General features: G+C 39.7%; 1 protein-coding gene across 2 annotated transcripts; it reads right to left on the minus strand.

Annotated features, from left to right (window-relative positions):
- Positions 1–947: 947 nt before the first annotated feature.
- Positions 948–18,764, minus strand: alox12 (arachidonate 12-lipoxygenase). Of its 2 annotated transcripts, none has more exons than XM_035148171.2 (15): positions 18,544–18,764; positions 15,961–16,107; positions 15,181–15,379; positions 11,584–11,665; positions 11,352–11,474; positions 10,980–11,086; positions 10,132–10,304; positions 9,896–10,039; positions 8,927–9,130; positions 7,723–7,809; positions 7,317–7,486; positions 5,014–5,135; positions 4,473–4,573; positions 3,901–4,068; positions 948–3,077 (listed from the first exon to the last, which is right to left on the minus strand). In XM_035148171.2, the coding sequence occupies exons 2-15, from the start codon at positions 16,105–16,107 to the stop codon at positions 2,898–2,900; spliced, it is 2,007 nt and encodes a 668-aa protein (XP_035004062.1). In that variant the 5' UTR covers positions 18,544–18,764; the 3' UTR covers positions 948–2,897. The 2 variants fall into 2 exon arrangements, with proteins under 2 accessions (XP_035004062.1, XP_035004061.1); XM_035148170.2 differs by having other exon boundaries at positions 4,449–4,573.
- Between the last annotated feature and the right edge of the window lie 515 nt (positions 18,765–19,279).

The raw sequence follows: 19,279 nt of genomic DNA on the forward strand, positions 1-19,279 counted from the left end.
TCAATGTTGCTGGTCTTAAAGGGATTCATTTCACCGAAAAATGAAAATGCACTCATCATCTACTCACCACTATGCCGATGTAAGGGTGGGTGAAGCGTTTGAGTCCACCAAAACACTTTTGGAGTCTCAGGGGTAAACAGTGGTGCAGCCAAATCCAATACAATTGAGGTCAGTTGTGACCACTTCTTCAGACATAATAAAACAACATAACTCCATACCGCTCGTGTGGTGTCATCCAAGTGTCCGCAAGCCCCAAAATTTATATTTGACTCGAAACGGCGTCATTTACACCATGTTTTTAGCCTAAATGTCCTCTGATATCTTCCTACGATGTGTGTCACGTACCCAAGAGCACACCATCGTGTGGCTACGTCCGCTAGCTTCACTATTTCCAGTAGCGGACATTTAGGCTTAAAACACAGTGTAAATGACCTCTTTTCGAGTTAAATATGAATGTCGGGGCTTGGATGACACCACATGAGCAGTATGGAGGCATGCTTTATTTTTTCTGTTGCTTTATTACATCTGAAGAAGCGGTCATCTGGGCTAAAGGCTGGTTACCCCTGAAACTGCAAAAGTGTTTTGTGGACTCAAACACTTCACTCATCCCTCCATCGGCATAGTGGTGAGTAGATAATGAGATAACTTTAATTTTAGTTAGTCATTACATCAAATTATTCCATTCTTTCGACTGTCTACCAAACACAATCCACCTGTTAATGTTGATCAGTCATTCTGACCAGTGTGTCCACCAAGTCTTTCACCCAACCCAGCCCTTTGTCTGCTGCATGGCATATCTTTAACTGAAACATTGTCATCACGTGATAGAAAGCATCACATTAACAATTATTTAGCCAGTATACTTGATTGTTAATTTAAGCATCATTCTGTAACTTTGTACCAGCAGGATCTTTGAGTTAACTCTTAAGAAAAGCAAGTGGATAATGTAATGTAGATAATGGTTTATTTGACACAACGCTGGATTACTGGATATAAAATGTCTTCAGAGTCGGCTAACATTTTATCTGAACCTGCAGTCAGAGCCAACTTTTCAACTTATCACAATAAGTTTAATAATGAAATTAACTTATAAGTGGAACATATTAGCTACATAATTAAATGAAGAGTACACCTAAAGTTTAGCAATCCAAGTTTAACACACAATAAGACAATAACAAATCCAATCCAAGATCCATTTCATCCACTCCATTTTTACTCGCCTGTAAAAGAAAAGTGAAAGGAAACTATTGGAAAGTTGACCTTGAAATTGAGAGAAAATGCATTTAATTGTTGGGAGATTTATGTACGAATTTTTGTACTTGTGTAAATATTGCTGGAAATAATATTATTCTCAATGAAGCTGCCAGAGAGAAAGCATTGTGTCTGAGCGTCTTTATTGATATCTCCTCTTTTAAGGGCGTAACACACACAGCAGCGGAGTCTGTGTGTGTCTGTGCGCTGTTACTTTCCCCTCAGGTTCTGGGATCATAAATAAGATTTACCATTCTTTTATATAATCAACTGCTCATAGTGATGAATTTAGCCTATGGTGATCACTCACAGGATATGCGCAACTTAAGTGTCCGGCAGTGTGCCTGTGCCAGTGCAGGAAGGTTCCGCACAGGGGAAACCACTGACAGCTGTGACGTGTTGCCTGGGTTGGCCAATAGGGTGGCCAAGATTCAGCATGAGGTGGCCACGGCCACCCCAGGCCACCCCCAACTCCGCCAGGGCATGTCTGTGGTGTGGCGTTGAATTTCAATATTTGGCCATAATTGGGGAAGTTTGTATAACTTCAGTATAAATTATCCAATCTGCACTAAACTTTGCATGTTTTAAAAGAGTCCTGGTGTAACAGGCCTAGGCCAATTCATATCCCTCAGGCCAGATTATACCCCCATGATATCAGTAGTGTTGAGAGTAATTTTTCAACATTTTATTGGGGGTTCAGCTTTGTCAGGTAAGTTAAGTGAGAAAGCTAACTGACTTAAATCTTAAAACTCTAAAACATAGACTTTTATTACTTCAACCAGAAAAACAGAAAAAATATTAGACTTCCACAAAGATCAAAGATTACTACGTCCTGAAACTTCAACTTCTAAGACTAGCAAGTCCTCGCTACAATATAAATGTTCAAAGTTAAACACTGATAACAACATCAAAATGATCATGCTTGTTTTCAAGATAAAGTGCATGTTCTGTTGATGACTGCAGATTGAAGCTGGGGTATACTCTGGCCTGGAGGGGTATAGTATGGCCTAGGCTATTTTACACCCCCGGGTATAGTTTGGCCTAGGACAGTTTATCCCCGGGGTATACTCTGGCCTGGGCCAAAGTATACCCAGGTTTAATCTGGGCGGGGGTTAATTTGGCCTGTTACACCTGTATGAACATATCTAAATGTGCATTTTTGTTGCGATGTTGGTTGATTGTAATGAGCAGTTTTTGCCTGTTTTTTGATATTTGCAGACATTCTACTTTAATGAACTTCTCCAAGAGAATAATCATAACAACTTCAAATTTGGTAAGTGCAAACAAACAACCTCGACGAAGTTGTGCTAAATGCAAGTTTTCCTTTAACAGAATGCCCGTGGCCATTTCACTATGAAACAAGAAGTTCCACTAATTTGACTACTTGTCCAATCTGCACAATACGTAACATGTTTGATGACCTGGTGTGACCCCATTTACATGCCAAAATTCAACATATATCATAGCACCACCTACAAGCAACAGGATGCACGCCTTAACAAGATGTGACATTCAACTCATTTATGCACTGTGCAAATGCATAATGCAGTACCAAGCCATGTCAACCAACCTCGAACAACGACTTTTTTGAATAAAACAAAATATGTCAACATAAAAACAGATCATGCACAGAGTAGTCCGTAAATCTATATAGTGATGCTGTTTTCAATGTGGCTAGGCAGGAGGAAAAGGTACTGCAGCTCCAGTCCTTCATTCTGACTCAGGATATCAGCTTCGATCTTCTCCAACTCTGTTCTGAACCCACTGATCAGCTCCACAGCTGGTGCTTCAGTGAAGTGCTCCTCTGTGTATTGGCCCAAAGGAATCTAGGCAGAAGAAATAAGGGGACTGCTGAAGAAAGAGGAACTAATGTGGGTGGAAATCAATCAATGTCAGGTTAAGTCAACAACTCCACAGACAAATTACAGCATAATTGAGATGTGTTTTTTACATTACAGGTTATGTTGTTTGAAAAATGTACTTATGTTAATATAATTTATCGCTTCTAAGAACATAATTTTCATAAATATGTGCTATTGGAAACATCAGTCGTGGTACATGCAAAGCCAGTGACAATGAGACTGAAAAATAGTAGGAAATTTGGTATAACTCCAGTTCTACTCCTGTTCCCCTCAAAAGGGGCTTTGTTATTGGATTATCCCTTAGAAATGAAATTAAAATGAAATTAAAACATAGTAGTATGGTTAGTATGTAACCAGAGGCTAGGGTTAGGTTTAGTGGTTAGTTACTGTAGCCTTTCAGCTCCAACCGGGCTGACCATTCTCCTCTGATCTCTCATTTACAGAACTGCTGCTCACTGGATGGTTTTTTTGGCTCCATTCTGAGTAAAATAAATTAAAAAAACTTATGTGTGTGAAAATCTTGAGGGATCAGCACTTTTAAATATACATTATTGAGCACCAATTAATGATCCATTCACCTCCTTCCTAATGCTGTGGAGGAAGAAATCTGAGAGATCTAAAAACCTGAACTAAGGAAATAAACTGTGTCTACAAAAACACTACCAGAAGAAAAGTGATTCTTATTTGGGTGAATCAACATATAGACTCAATTCAGCTTATTGAAATTAGAAATTCATTAATGAGTGTACTGTCCATCCCCATGCAAACCAGACAGAGTTGGACTCACAGCATCTGGTTGTGCTCGCCCCAGATGCCATGTGATAGCCATCTGCAAACAGGACTGGCTGACATCAGGAAGGGAGGCCATGATCATCTCCATGGTAGCACCCTTGTCAGTTGGTGGGGGTTGTCTCATGGTGCAGGGAGTATTGGGGACCCAGGAACACCAGTCAAACTAAAAAGAAAAGGCAGGCGCATGCTTAACATTCATGATGAGACATAAAGTTCATTCACATTTTTTTCAAAGTAAGTGCAATGGACTGTTGAGTTTTAGACCATCAACAGTAAGTCATCAGCTTTGAACATGTCAGTGCATTAACAAAAACCACTACTAATAGTGGGCAGCTGCGGCTGAAGGGAGAGAGCGGTCATCCTCCAACCAGAAGGTTGACGGTTCAATCCCAGTTTTCCCCATCTGCATGCCAAAGTGTTATACTGAACCCCCCGAATTGCCCCTCATAGACAAAGTGCTGCCCATAGACATACTGTATGAATGGGTGAATGTCAATAAACTATACTGTAAAGCGCTTTGAGTGGTCAAATACAGACCATTACCATAATGTGTGGGAGTGCCAGTACCTGCCCGTTGTTAGTAGCAGCATGCTGGACTGTACTGGTGAAGATGGCCACTGCAAGCAGGGTGGACAGTTCCTCTCTGGTGCTGAGCTTATTGGGCAGACCTGAAACAAATCCATGATTAACAGCATTTTAAGGGACCAATTGCCTGCTTTGCCTGTTGCAACACCCTCTGTTCTTCATATATATATATATATATATATAGATGAATTCCTCTGATATTTGTCCTGCCATGTACAGTTGCAGTTACATTAAATGCCTTGCTACTGGCTCACAAAGTGGTTAGCTTAGCTAAGCATTCTGAGACTAAAAGGGCCCTTCCCAGCAAATTGTCATTTTTGGTTTTCTGTTTTGTTTAAATTTTGGACAGAGACTTGGAAAATAGTAGGACTGTGCTATGCTAGGCTCAATTTACCCCATCCTGACCTCGAATGGATGTGAAATTACAATCTAGTATTTCCCCCAATGCTGCACTTCTCAATGTTAAAGGCTTTAGATTTAATATGTGTGTTAAGGAGGAAAAAACAAGATATGAATGATTCACCAAAGCTGGGGAGCTCTGCCATCCCCTTCTGTGTTATGTCTCCGATCCATGCTTGGAGCTCCACATCCTCCTGCACATCATGATCTGACTGGTAGTACAGGCTCACCATACCAGAGACAAAACTGAAATACGGTTACATTTAATTATTACTCATAGTGATTCATATCTGACCTCAAATCACAAAACTCATTCCCAAAGTGCACTCCCCCCTATATAATGTACAACTTTTGCTTTTTGCCACGTCCATGCATTGTACTTTAATGAAATCCTCCTAGAAGGTTGATGTTTAGTTTTTACAATTGATCACATTTTTGTTTTGAAAAGTTGTGCTAATAGTACGTTTTCCATCAACATCATACCCGTGGCAATATAGCCATGAAAGAGGACTTTCCACTGATTTGACTATACATTGTCCAATCTGCACGAGACTTAACATGTGTGAATACCTGGCATGACCACATTTACATGCCAAAATGAATCATAATTATAGCACCACAGAAAGATGCTCGATTATGACAAAAATCATAATCCCGATTATTTTTGGTCAATATTGTAATCACGATTATTTAACACGATTACTCTTCGACTTTGGAAACATTATGCAATTATTGAACTTTAAAGAAAAATGAATAATTTTGGTGCCAATGTTAACATGTGTCTACGCTGCCTAAGTGAGCAGGGAAGAACTTCTCTCCTGTCTAACTTCTGATAAGTGATGGTGTTTAATGTTAAAGTGTAAAGTGAGAGATAATGATTTTAATTGCCCAGCGATGATTATAATTATTATTATTAATATCTGCTATTGTTGTTAATCATAAATTACAATTCACAGCCACAAGGTTTTACTCTGGTGTGGTTGTATCATGGAGGTCATTATGATTATTTGCCTTTAAAATAGCTGAATGATGTCTGGACCAATTCTTTCCAATCTCCTCTCAAATCTGGTGAAATGTTGTAAAATACAATCAAGTAGCTAAATCTTTAGTGTGTCATTATTCACAATTCTGCAATAAAATAGCTACGGTGCTATATGAGTGCTGGAATTCATGCTCTATAATATACCGTGGCAAGAAAAGATTATGAAATTACCAGCATTTATGTATAATTGTACATGTTACAAAAAAATGAACAACACACAATCTGTTTTAACTAATAACACACCAATTATATTGTAGTTTTTTTCCATACTGAGTACATCATTCAAATATTCACAGTGTGGGTTGGAAAAAGTATGTGAACCCCTAGACTAATGACTCCAGCAAAAGCTTATTGGAGTCAGATGTTAGCAAACATGGAGTCCAATCAATAAAACAAATTTGTAGGTGTGACTTTGACTCATAAAAACCACTCAAACATTTTGAGCTTGCTATTCACAAGAAGCCTCAGCTGATGTGAACCATGCCTTGCAAAAAGGAGATATCAGAAGCTCTAGGATCAAGAGTAGTTGACTTGCATAAAGCAGGAAAGGGTTACAAAGTAAGACTTAAGATATCCATCAGTTAGTGGACTGATATTGATAGTTGTCTATACATGGAGACAATTTGGTACTGTGGATAATGTGGCTAATCACAGCGCAGAATTGTCAATGAGGTAAAGAAGAACCCTAGAGTAACAGCTAAAGTTCGGAAGGAATCATTGGAACTGTTCATGAGTCAACTATCCACAAAACATTGAACAGGCAGGGTGTCCATGGCAGAACACCAAGGAGAAAGGGGAAAGATGTTCTAGTCTTGATGACCACTCAAAGCACTTTACAGTACAGTTTTACATTCACCCATTCACACACACATTCATACAGTGCATCTATGTGCAGTGCAGGCCACTGCTTACCAACATGAAAACATAACCCCAACAGTGAAGTACCGTGGGAGGAGCATCATGATTTGGGGCCGCTTTGCTGCCTCAGGGCCTGGAAAGCTCACTATCCTTGCGGGTAAAATGAATTCCCAAGTTTATGAAGTCATCTTACATGATAATGTAAATGTGAAAAGTTTCTCCTTAACGTTGTGCAGGTCTTATCCGCAGCTACCAGAAGCGCTTGCTTAAGGTTATTGCTGCCAAAGGAGGTTTTACCATGTATTAAATCCAAGGGTTTACTCACTAATTTGCCCCAGCACTGTGAATGTTTGATGAAGACATGAACATTTTAATGGTTTGTGTGTCATTAGCTTAACCATATTGTGTTTGTCTTATCTCTATCTTGACTTTTACGTTTGATCCCTGAGTTTCCTTAGTCTTTTTAAGAATCAAGCTGACCCAACAGCAGTGTCCTGTAGTAAGTATGAGCAGTGTGTGCTGTCCACCTGTGTATGGCCTCCCACAACATCAGACTGTGTTCTCTATAGTAATAGTGTGGGAGCCGGGACACTCCTCTGTCACTGAAGTCATTGTAGGGCTGGAGGGAGCGGTAGGTGAGCATCTTAAACTCCCTCTGAGCCAGGACCAACACGCCATCACCACCTGTGGACACAACCTACACAAAAACATGATCATCACACCAATGATGACAACCATAATGATAATCATCAAAAGATTGTTTAACACAGCTTGTGAGTGTGTTTTCACTTTGTTTACTGTACACATGAAATCCAAGATTAATAATGTGACTGTGATGTGGCTGGCATCCTGGTGACTATAATAGTCCCTTGAAAGGTACATCAAGGCAACATCTAATAAAATATAACATAAAAAATCATAAATGTGCCACACCCGTTTAAAGATGCCATCAGCAGAGATAAGCTGAGTGCGCCCCCTAGTGTTGATCTCAAGAGTGTAGCGCAGATGAGGGGCCAGGAGCTACAGCGGGAAGAAATATAACATGTGTGTTAGCTACAGAATGAAAAAATAATCCACATTCATAAATCACAATTTGTCTCATAGGGCTTAACAAAGTGCAACATCCTCTGTAAGGGATGTAAGGAAAAACTACCCCAAAAAAAAAAACTTTTAACAGGGAAAAACACACGGAAACTTCAGAGAGAGCCACATGTGAGGGATCCCTCTCCCAGGATGGACATAAGTGCAATAGATGCCATGTGTAGCAGAACATGTAAAAAAAATTAGAGGTGCATACATATTTAAAGTATTTGTACAAAGGAGAAAGTCTGACAGAGATGAAGGAAGCAGAATTGACAATTGTAATGATGGAAGTATATGTGAGTAGGCATATTGCATATTTAAGCAATGTAGTTGTAATCATATAAAAGCCAAATTCTAAAACTATTGCTTATATAACAAGGATGGAAAATCTTTACTATAACAGGTAACAGTGAATGGAGTGTAATGTACAATTCCTCAGCAGTAATCAATACAGTGACTGTTGCACCTCAACCCACAGAAACTGAACTTCTATTTTTATTAAAATATGAATGTATTGTCCATACATCTGTTTGTCAGATTTTATGTTTTACTGGTGAGCCGAAGGCAATTTTCCAATAATCATTCATATTTCGAATAAAAAGCCTGCCAGTGAGGGATTATGTCTGTTGAGTCACTGGAAATCCTTTTTACATAAAGGTCTCATTAATGGTACAGCTAAAAATTACAAAGTGGGTCGTAATTATTATTATTAATAATAATAATAATAATAATAATAATATTTTTTTTAAAAAGTCAATAGCAAAAATATTTCAGATAAAAAGAAAAGTGACCATGACAGTACTTTGTTATGGCGCAGCAGCAGGGTTTGAGTTTGTCTCAACCACAGATCAGAGATTAGAAATAATGTCTCCTTCAAATATAAGATTCTGTCAAATAAACGTCAGGTTCTTGTATTTAAAGTAAATTGGGCCCTGGGCAATATTTGAGTATTGTTATGATAACATGATTGTGAGCTTACCTCTATCCCCAGAACCGCAACATGGTCTAACTGAAAATTACAGTGTTAGATAATATGACTTGTGTGGGAGTTTACCTTATAAATAGGGTGTACAGCAGGCAGCTGTCTCAGAGTGGCCACACAAAACACCTCTATCACCAGGTGAGTCCTGAGCAGGTGAGACAGCACCTGGAACACCTGAAACTCAGCGTGACGCACCCATATCTTAGCTAACAGCCAAGCAAGAGGCGGGTCTCTGGGAAGGAATATGGGTGTGTTCAGGCCTGGAGTCTGCTCCAACTGTAGACAAGGAAGTGCAACTTTGACAAGCTGACATGTACCACTAAGAAAGGGATCTTAAGCATAAAAAAAAATCTCTGATACCATATTTAGTTCATATATAAGTCACCACCATGACCCAGCATCATTTACAAAAGTAGTAACAGCCATACAGCCTTTCTTTAATGCTCTTTAAATATTCTCAGTGTCATATATTTACATTCAATTACCATTATTTCAGGTTTAGACATTATCATCATTTCATCAGTATGTTATCACACCACCAGTATCATGACTTCCTTTGCACCTTCAATCTCTTATTCTGTTGTCTTATAAGTGTGTATTTGGACTTACATTGCACCTTGTGTATTTTATTAAATTTTTTGTGTATTTTTACCTTGTATTTTCTTGTATTTTGATACACCTGGCAGCTTTAATTTCAATTATCGATCTAATTTAATCAAATATCAATTTAAGATCTATCTATCTATCTATCTATCTATCTATCTATCTATCTATCTATCTATATATATATCTATTTCTAGTATCTTCAGGATGTGTTTACCAATCATGTGGTTTCTTTTAACTTTTTTATATTCTAAGACTTTTATTCAAACTTAATTATAAGAATTGGCAGACAATTGTTGCTGTCACAACAATAAAGCAAATAAACTGTTACTGAATATAAACTGCATGTATGATTGTGTGCATGCACATCAGTGACACATTGAGATAATTCAGTATTTCACTCATGGTCTATGAGCATAATAAGAGTGAATTATATACCTGTATAGCAATAGGTATGAGTCCATTATCTGGGTGTTGGTACAGGAGACAGAGCGGAGCAGCAATGTACTGAGGTTTACCCTTGATTGTGTTTGTGGGAATTCCATCCAGGATGGCGTAGTCTAACAAGTAGACGTTTCCTTCCTGGACATGAGACAAGGAAGCCACAGTGCAAGATAATTGAGCGAATTTGAGTCATAACTTAGTATCATAACTTTACAAATGCATTTCCCCACCTTGAGTTCTTTGTCCATGTTGGTTCTGGGAGCCATGGAGCTCTGCACCATGTCTGACGTGACAGGGAAGTTCTCTGGCAGTTTCTTGCACCTCTGGATCATCCTTGGGTTGGAGCCATTCAAACACTGGTATCCAAAGAACCAGTCCTCCTTCCAGTGCTCCATACAGTACTCTGACACAAAAACATATACTGGGTGTGAAATCGAATCTGGATGTTTCTTTAATTTCAAGATCAATGTATATAAAGTAGTGTCATTTTGCATCAAGTATACACAGATTTAGCAGCTTATATTAACAAGGACAATTATTTTGTTAGCACTAACACTCCTGAGGCTTTCATACAGCATCTATAGCTAAGACTCATATTACGGTTTTTAAGAGAGTGGCTTCAGATACCCTCTTTGCCAAAAAAAACATTGTGTAATAGAGAGTGTTGGAATATAAGCTCATCTAGAAGTAGGGCAGAATACCAGCTTTGTGCCTGATTGCAAAGATGTTTCTCCAGCAATCCTGTTCTCATCTTCCTTGGCAAAATGTTGTTATTCACTCAAGCTAAATGTTGGCTTATTCTCTTAGAAATCTTAAAAATCTTATCTTATCTGATCTCATAAAGTCTTTGTATTCAGTATTGACATGGCTTGGCTACCCTTTTCTTGACAAAATTAAACCTAATACACCTCGTTTTCTGTGTTGTCATTAGATTTGGCTTGGATGTGGCATAGAAAAATAGATGACATGTTTTGAATTTGGATTTCATTTGTAGAATTTAATATAATTGTAGTGCACCGCATGACACAGCCCAGCCCTTGCGTTTTGAAATGAGTTTTTTGGGTGTATCTATACCAACCAGCTATTGGGCTTTTCAGCTTCCAGAAGATCTGTTTGAAATCATCCAGGTCACTCCAGGACTTTCCAAACATGATGACCAACTTTTTCAGAGACAACTCCAGCAAACTGATGAGAAGAAAAGGTATATGTGCACCTGACATTCATCACATTGCTGTGATACAGATCTGAATATACAGTTACATTGTGAGAAATCAAGTGAAGTTTAAGATTAAGAATGGGATTGAGAATCAAGTGTGTGTGTGTGTGTGTGTGTGTGTGTGTGTGTGTGTGTGTGTGTGTGTGTGTGTGTGTGTGTGTGTGTGTGTGTGTGTGTGTGTGTGTGTGTGTGTGTGTGTGTGTGTGTGTGTCTGCATGTCTGTGTGCCACCTACGCATAATGCAAGGAATGTTCAAAGTCGCTTCTCTTTTCATTTTCAAAACGGCTGTCTTGCGGTAAATCTGCCTCTGTTTTAGCGTCAATACATCTGGGAACCCCTGGAGCCCATGTTTGCCATCTAACACAGAAAAACACAACATTATACAATTATGAATACAAAGAATCTTTGAAAACATTAATTCTGTAAAGTGAAACCCTGTCCTCATGTTGTTGTTTTCTTGTAAGACCTGTAAATCTTCTGTCTCTCCTGCAGTTCTGTCCTCCTATGTGCCAGCAGCTGAGCTATGGACTCATCCCTGAGTGTCTTAGCTGTGGAGACAAGAAAAGGCACTTTTACCCACAGTTCAGACCTACAGGGACTTAGCCTTTACACTAGATGTTAACATATCATCTTTCTAGATCAGAGTCAATTTCCAAATATCAATAAATTGGTGGTTACACTGATGTTGGAAGCAAACTTGAGCTCTCTAAAGCAAAGAAGCCCTTGTCAGATGAAGAAATGGTGAAGCGATGTGCAGTGGAGATGGCTAAAGCTTTTGGAGACGATAACATGGCTAAAAACTTTTGAACTGTTTCTCTGTCCCGTCGCACAGTGACGCAGAGAATTTTTGACTTTCAAAATCATGTGGAAGGGGAAGATAAAACAAGTCATGCACGACTGCAAGTACTTCTCCATAGCATTGGATGAGAGTTCAGATGTGACGGATGTTAGCCAGCTACTCATATTCACACGAGCTATTGACAGTTCATTTGAAGTGCAAGAAGAGTTGCTGTCTTTGCATGACACTACCAAGGGCACGGACATTTTCAATGCTGTTAATCGTGTGAGTGAGTACGGTGGCTTCGACGAGCTGTCAGCTGTTTTTACAGATGGCGCACCATCCATACAGGAAAAATTAACCGGATTGGCCGGTTTCATAAAATGCACACCGAGAACAGACGGGTAGGGAAGTGTTTGGAGACGAACAGAATCCCAGTGTTTTTGGAGAACAGCAGAAAACTCGGGGATACAGATTTTCTCTGCGATTCGGCCTTCCTTGTGGACATTACCTCACATCTTAATCACCTGAAGGGGAGGGGGCAAACTTTGTCAGACCTTTACGCACACATGAACGTATTTCAGCGTGAACTAGCCTTGTTCAAAGAAGGCTTTTCATCATTTTGTCCATATTTGGCACACTTTCCCGCCTGTGAAGCGATATGTCCCTGAATGCCAGAAAACAATTCACAAGTACAGAGCTAATATCGAAACACTGCAGCAGCAGTTAAAAGACAGCTTCCAAGAATTTCACGCCATGCAGCCACGGATAGCGTTATTCACGGACCCTCTCTCTGCTCCTGTCAGTGAGACACCCCCAGAGTTGCAGCTTGAACTGTGCGAACCCAATGTTTTAAGTAAAGCTCAATGAGAGGGGACTATCATTTTGGAGACTGCTACCAAAGGTCCACTTTCCACTCCTCAGAGATTTTGAACTCTCAATGGCCAGCATGTTTGAGAGCACTAAGATTTGCGAGATTAACTATCTATGAAGCATTTCAAATCAAAAGATTTAAACAGGCTGACAGATGAAACTCTATTCCAGCTCATGCAGATTGGATGCACCAATATTGACATTGACAAATATGAATGTTAGTTGTTTCCCTTTATGTTGTTGCACTTTATGTCGGCGTTCACTTTTGTTTCATCATTGAATGATGGTTTTTGAGAGCCTATTGCACTGAAATACATGTTAACACTCAAGGATGTGGATATTTAGTTTCTGTGTTAAGTTCATTAATGAATTTTTATAATTAATTATGAAAATATAAAATTCAGATTGTGGTAATTAGGAGTATTATTATTCAGCCACAATACCTTTGGTTTGTATTTTAAGGGGAGGGGTGTTATGACTGTGTGTATTTATGTTAATTAGGCTCTGCGGTCCTGGGTGCAGGATTGGCCCCAACAGGTGGAGGCGTGGCTTGCCTTCACTCAGCAGCACCTGCCAGTTCTTGGTCTTTGTTACTACAGGCATTAGATGTTAGCCAGGCCTGTGATAAGAATTAATTGTTTGAGTGTTAAACTTAGTGTGTTTTTGTATAGCCTCACTAGGTTATTTTTGTTTTGTTAGCAGGCTTAGAGTTTATTAGATGAGGAGTTTATTTTTGCATCTGTTGTTTCTTTGAGTTAGCATCATTAGCTCAAGGTTAGAGTCCTCTTTTGATTATATTTATTTGTTTGTTTGAGCAACGCTCACAGGCCCTCGTTTCTGCTGTTTGCCTCATTTCATTTGTTTGAAACCTCATTTGGAACTCTGTAAATAAATGACTTTAATTTCAACTACCAATTCCAACTGGTGTATGTACTTCCCTTTCCCCCCACGAGCTAGGGTCGTAACATGACTGCATTGTAATCAGATCATAATAGTTGTTTTGTTTTATTGTTTTGCATTGGGTTTAAGATGTGAGACAACAGGAAGATTTAGGTTACCCCTCCACTTGCTGTGCATCTTATTACCCTGTGTGTGTGTGTGCGTGCGTGAATGGCCTTTGCAAAGTCCCTCACCAAATAGATTGTGTGTCTCTGTGTCTGAGTGTGTGTGTGTGTGTGTGTGTGTGTGTGTGTGTGTGTGTGTGTGTGTGTGTGTGTGTGTGTGTGTGTGTGTGTGTGTGTGTGTGTGTGTGTGCGCGCGGTTATAGATAAAGGGCCAACCAACAGTACATTGTAGTGTCTATGCTTAGGGACTTTCATGTCTAACTCAGATGCCCCAGATGTCCGACTTGGGGGCGACAATTGCTCATGTTAATCTGTTGCCGTTTGTATATTGTTCCACCTTCTGGTCTCCTTGATAAATCAAGTCTACATTAAAATCTTCTGCATAAGACATCAGCTGCTGCCTGAGTTCTCTTTTTACCAGCTTCCAGAAAAGTTCCATAATTGATAGGATTTTAATACCAGGAGTATACGGACTAATGCACAAAATGAGCTTCAGTGATTTACCTCAGTACTTCCTTGGTATCAATATCAATATCTCAGAAATATCTGATTAGTGATATTCATTAGAAAAAATATCCTCATGCGAAGATCCAAAACATCATACTGTATATTGAAATATTAGATTTATCAATATCTGTGTGTAGTCAACAACTGATGCAAAACTATTTTAACACAATTCATTGTCAGTTTTCACATTGAACAGGGGGAATTAACAATAATTAACCAAAATGCTCTTTCTCATGTCAAGTGGAATGGTGTAGTGTTGTTTCACATGGCTCCTTTTAACAATTCTGAACACATGAGACACACCATTTGAATGTCTTTCAGAAGAAATAACAATTAAGAGTCCATCCAGTCTTGATTAAAAACTCTGTTTTCACTGTCTACTTTTCTATTTTTAGAACATGCCAAGTAAAGTTACTTTTCTTACTTTTCCCTGACTTAACCTTACTCACTGGCTATTTCTCCATCTTTTGTCTCACCCTGACTTAGTAAGTGAGATACACACAGTTGAAATGCTCATCGGAATCCACAGATTTGATTAATTATCATCACATGAGATGATTTACAATGCATGCAATTGGTCTGTTAGTTTCCTGGGCCGTAAACCAGTGTATAAAGGCTACACAGCTGTGCCGGTTCCAATAGAAATGCTCTGTCAAAATTTGACAATTCTCAATTATTTATCAGATATAGGTCTGGGTCCGTATTGCACAATGTCTGGACTACGGTCCACCTATTAATAACACCTGAGTAAGTGGTTGGCTGCTTTGCTAAAAGGTTTCCTCAACAATATGTTTACAGCTGACAATTAGGAGCTTACTCTGAATGCTTGGAATCTTCCTACCTTTTCCCTGTCTTATCTCCAAGTTGACGTTTCCTATAAGCCAGCGGTAACAGGGGAAAACCACTGTGTCCCCACCGAAATGCTCCACTGTGACATAGCGACAGAACCAGTTGTCTTCCACCCAATACCTCTGTTTCTCCAGTCTGACCAGTAGCAGGGAGCCTAAAGGAGAAGGACTAGTCACTTTGTACTTGTCCACCTGACATGAAAAAAAGACAGAGGAGAAAGATATCATTATTGTTAGGTTTTGAAGTAGTTATACAATCAACCATAGATAAATGCTACTTCATTCAAACCAGAAGATTCACTGACTGAAACATTCAAACATTCTTTCCCAGGGCCCTCCTCACATTAGCACATTTGCTTGTGTATTGCTTCCTCAAACTCAGGCCATCTACCAGAGTCCTGGGAGTTTGAGGGTTCTGTGAAGTGTCTGACTGATAAAGATATATTTTCTGCACAGTTGTCTGTTGATGATGGCTGAATAAAAAAAAAAAAGAATTGATGAGCTTCATTTGTCCTTACTTGAATTTATGAGTTTATAACAACATGGATCTGTCAACAGAGAAGTTTCTTGCTCTAACGTACATGCTAATAGTCAAACCAAGAAGCTTAGAGTACAGCAGTTGTTATACGGTCTTATACCTTCTGGAGGGAAAAAGATATTAGTCTGCTTCATCTTGGTCTCCCCACAGACTTTGGTTTGCCTTATCCAAACACACAGGCAGGCCAGCACCATCCTTACACAAGCATCTTAAATCCTAAAGAGGCCCTACTTACTGCTCCTCGACAGAAGTCCAGTCCGGGGTTATCAAGCAGGGTGCGTTCACTCTCCCCTTTCTCTCCCACCAGGGTCAGAAAGATGTAGTTGTTAGTACCTGAATACGCAGATGTACCAGTCGCTACTGCTACAGTGTAGTCTTCCATCTGAGACACACACACACACACACACACACACACACACACACACACACACACACACACACACACACACACACACACCATGGTTAGTATGGGTTCAATAGGCAAATTGTGAGCTAGTTATGCAAATAACAGTACTTCAACGTTATAAATTTACAGTTAATGTTCCTACAGTGCAGTTACAGGAAGGGCTCTTTATGCATCAGGGTGGAAAGATGGGTTGTTGTAATCTCCTTTGAAATCTTAAGGGAAGACTAAGTGCCTGAGCATAACAAAATGTATTTAGACAGTAGCATGCTCATAAGATAAGACAAGATAAGACAAGACTGTCTCAGCACTGTCCTGTTCCATCCCCACCACAGAGCTTGCCTTCCTCACCGGCTTGCTGAGTTTGATTGTGCCATAGCTCCCTATGCCACCTCCCCAGTACACCACAGCAAAGAAGATGACACTGGCCACATTGGACTGGTAAAACATCCGAGTGCACAAATTAAAAGACCTGAGCCTCCTCAGAAAGAGCATCCTGCTTTGTCCCTTCCAGTTTGTTGTTTAGATGCATCCCCAGACACTTATAGCTGTCCACTATCTCCACCCCCTCCCCATTAATCACAACAGGGTTAGGGGATCTCCTTCTGCGTGGTAAGTCCATCACCATCTCCTTGGTTTTAATGATGTTGAGCTGCAGCGGATTTATGCCACACCACCCTACAAAACTCTTGACCAGGTCTCTGTGGCGGAGAACCGAGTGGCCTGAGGGTCAGTCCATTCCCAGAGGAAGGTGGGTTGGGGTGGGGTGGTGGTATGAGATGGAAACTAAATAACTTTGTGTCAACAGTTTGCATTCTCTTACCTTAACCTAACCCATGGCTATCAACTTGGCTATCAACTCTCTTTAAATATGGGTTTATCTGCTGCAGGGGACCAGAAGTGGGCAAATGACCTGAACACGTTCTTCAACCCTACCCTGCCACCCTAGCTGCAACCCCCCTCATCTGCTCCCCAAGTACACTACCCCACCTCCTCCTCCACGGCACTCAGCTCTCAGTCACCCATCACACCTAGCCCAGCCCCCCTTCCCACTCCATCCAGCACACCCCCCACTGCTCTAATCTGTCTCTCACAACAAACAAGGTGAGAAAAGAGCTCAGGAAGATCAAGGCGAGAAAGGCGGCTGGTCCTGACGGAATCAGCTCCAGGCTCCTCAAATCCTGCACTGACCAGCTGTGTGGGAACATGAGCCTGACACTGGGGAGAGTACCAAATCTATGGAAGACCTCCTGCGTGGTACCGGTGCCAAACACGGTTACATGTATTTTATTTAATCTGATATAATACTATACATTTTTTTTCATGCTTTTTATTTGTTTTAATTTAATTATTTTCATAAGTTTTTCTCCAGCATCCATTTTCAAAATGTTGCTATTCACCTTTAAAAATCTATTTTACTGTCTTTCACTATTTGTGTGAGGGCAGTAGTGTACTGACGTGAGCATCATATTCTGGTGATAGTTTTGAATATGTAAACTTCAATGATGCAAATAAGCTGATGAAACAACAGACCCATTCGCCTGAAACAACCGATATGACAGCCCTGGGGAAGCATGTGACTAAGGCATGCATCATGAGCATGCATCATTATGTGCCTGAAGTTATACCTTTGCTCACATTAGTGTGCCATATTCAGTGGCTTTCCACACTCATAATTTATCATGATGTAGATGAGGATCAAGTTCAGGCCATGTAATGTATTTTGAGGTCAAACTTGTTGTGAGAGCCACTTTATATACATATTTGTTATTTGATAAATTGCTTATGTTGTCATTATTATGTTTGATGCTACTACAACATCTAATGTATATTATATTTGCTATAACTCTTAGTTTGAGTGCTAAGTGTATACGTTATGACCCTTTATGACAGGTGACTGTGAAGAGCAGTTTTTTAGTATGCTTGCTTTGGACCTGGAATAAGGGCCAGTGAACCCACTATTGCTCATGGGAGTGGAATAGTGACTGGCTTCTCATTCTCTTAATCTCCTTCCCCTCCATAAGATGGTCAACTCTACAGTGGTTTGCTTCTATGTACTTAAGGCCATGAGGATCCATGTCACGTTTCATATCATCTGCCCAACTATGTGCATATAATGCCCCCTTTGTGCATTTGGAGACCCAAACAGCAAGTGAAACCTGAACAGTGTCAGCAACAGTGTGTGGTGAGAGAATAAAATATATCAAACAGGTCCACTCCCTAAGCACATCCAGAGCCTTCGTGTCCCCACATAAGCAGCTTGTTTTGACATTAATCATTATTTCAAATTTTCAACAATTGGTGCAAATATTGCATTGCAGCAAATGGGCATTGCATCTTTTCAGAGTAAAAAAAATGATAGTGATATAGAGGATAGTATTGTCAGAAGACAACGAACAAGAGAAAAACTCTCACCTTAGTCCAGTGTGTATCACTGGGCACTTCTTTCTCTCTGGATTCCCTTTGACTTCGTTTGTATTCTTATACTTCCCACGCTTTTCCTCTCACCCTGTCTTTTATATCTTCTTTCTCTGTGTTAGAAATTCTCACAAGTGTCTACTGTCTAGTGTCTAGTGTCTACAATTGTTTCCTGGTCTGAGGTGTGTCTCAGCTCCACTCAGTCAGTCCCTTTTGTAGTTCACACTCGAGCATGAGCAAACACACGCACACGCATACACACACAAGTTGCAGAAAGGGAAGTTGGGTAATAATATGGGCTCCAGTGTCAGATAACAGCCATATTACGGAGCAGCATATAAGCAGAAGCTGTACAAATAAATAAATATGATTTAAAGATATACAATAAGTGAATGAATGTAAAACTGGAATCTGAAAAAAGATTGTCTTAAAGTAATCATTCGTCTGGATTATGGAATGTGCCTTTTTTTTTCTCCTGTTAATGTTTCACTTTGTGGTTTAATGCTGTTTGCCTTTCCTCCGCTGTTTTAACTCTGGACTGAACATTCACTTTAATTCATTTAACAACTGTTCACCACAGCTAGAGTTTTTAGTCACGAAGTGTAGGCCATTCTGTTTGCCTAGAGAATTTACCAACATTGGAATTAAAAAAATATATATTTTGTTTAGCCTTATACTTTGTTTTAGGATGGATGACAATAAAAGTTAAGCTGAAAATATTAACATTGAGGTG

This window comes from Hippoglossus stenolepis, chromosome 23 (assembly GCF_022539355.2).
Source record: "Hippoglossus stenolepis isolate QCI-W04-F060 chromosome 23, HSTE1.2, whole genome shotgun sequence".
Classification (NCBI taxonomy): domain Eukaryota; kingdom Metazoa; phylum Chordata; class Actinopteri; order Pleuronectiformes; family Pleuronectidae; genus Hippoglossus; species Hippoglossus stenolepis.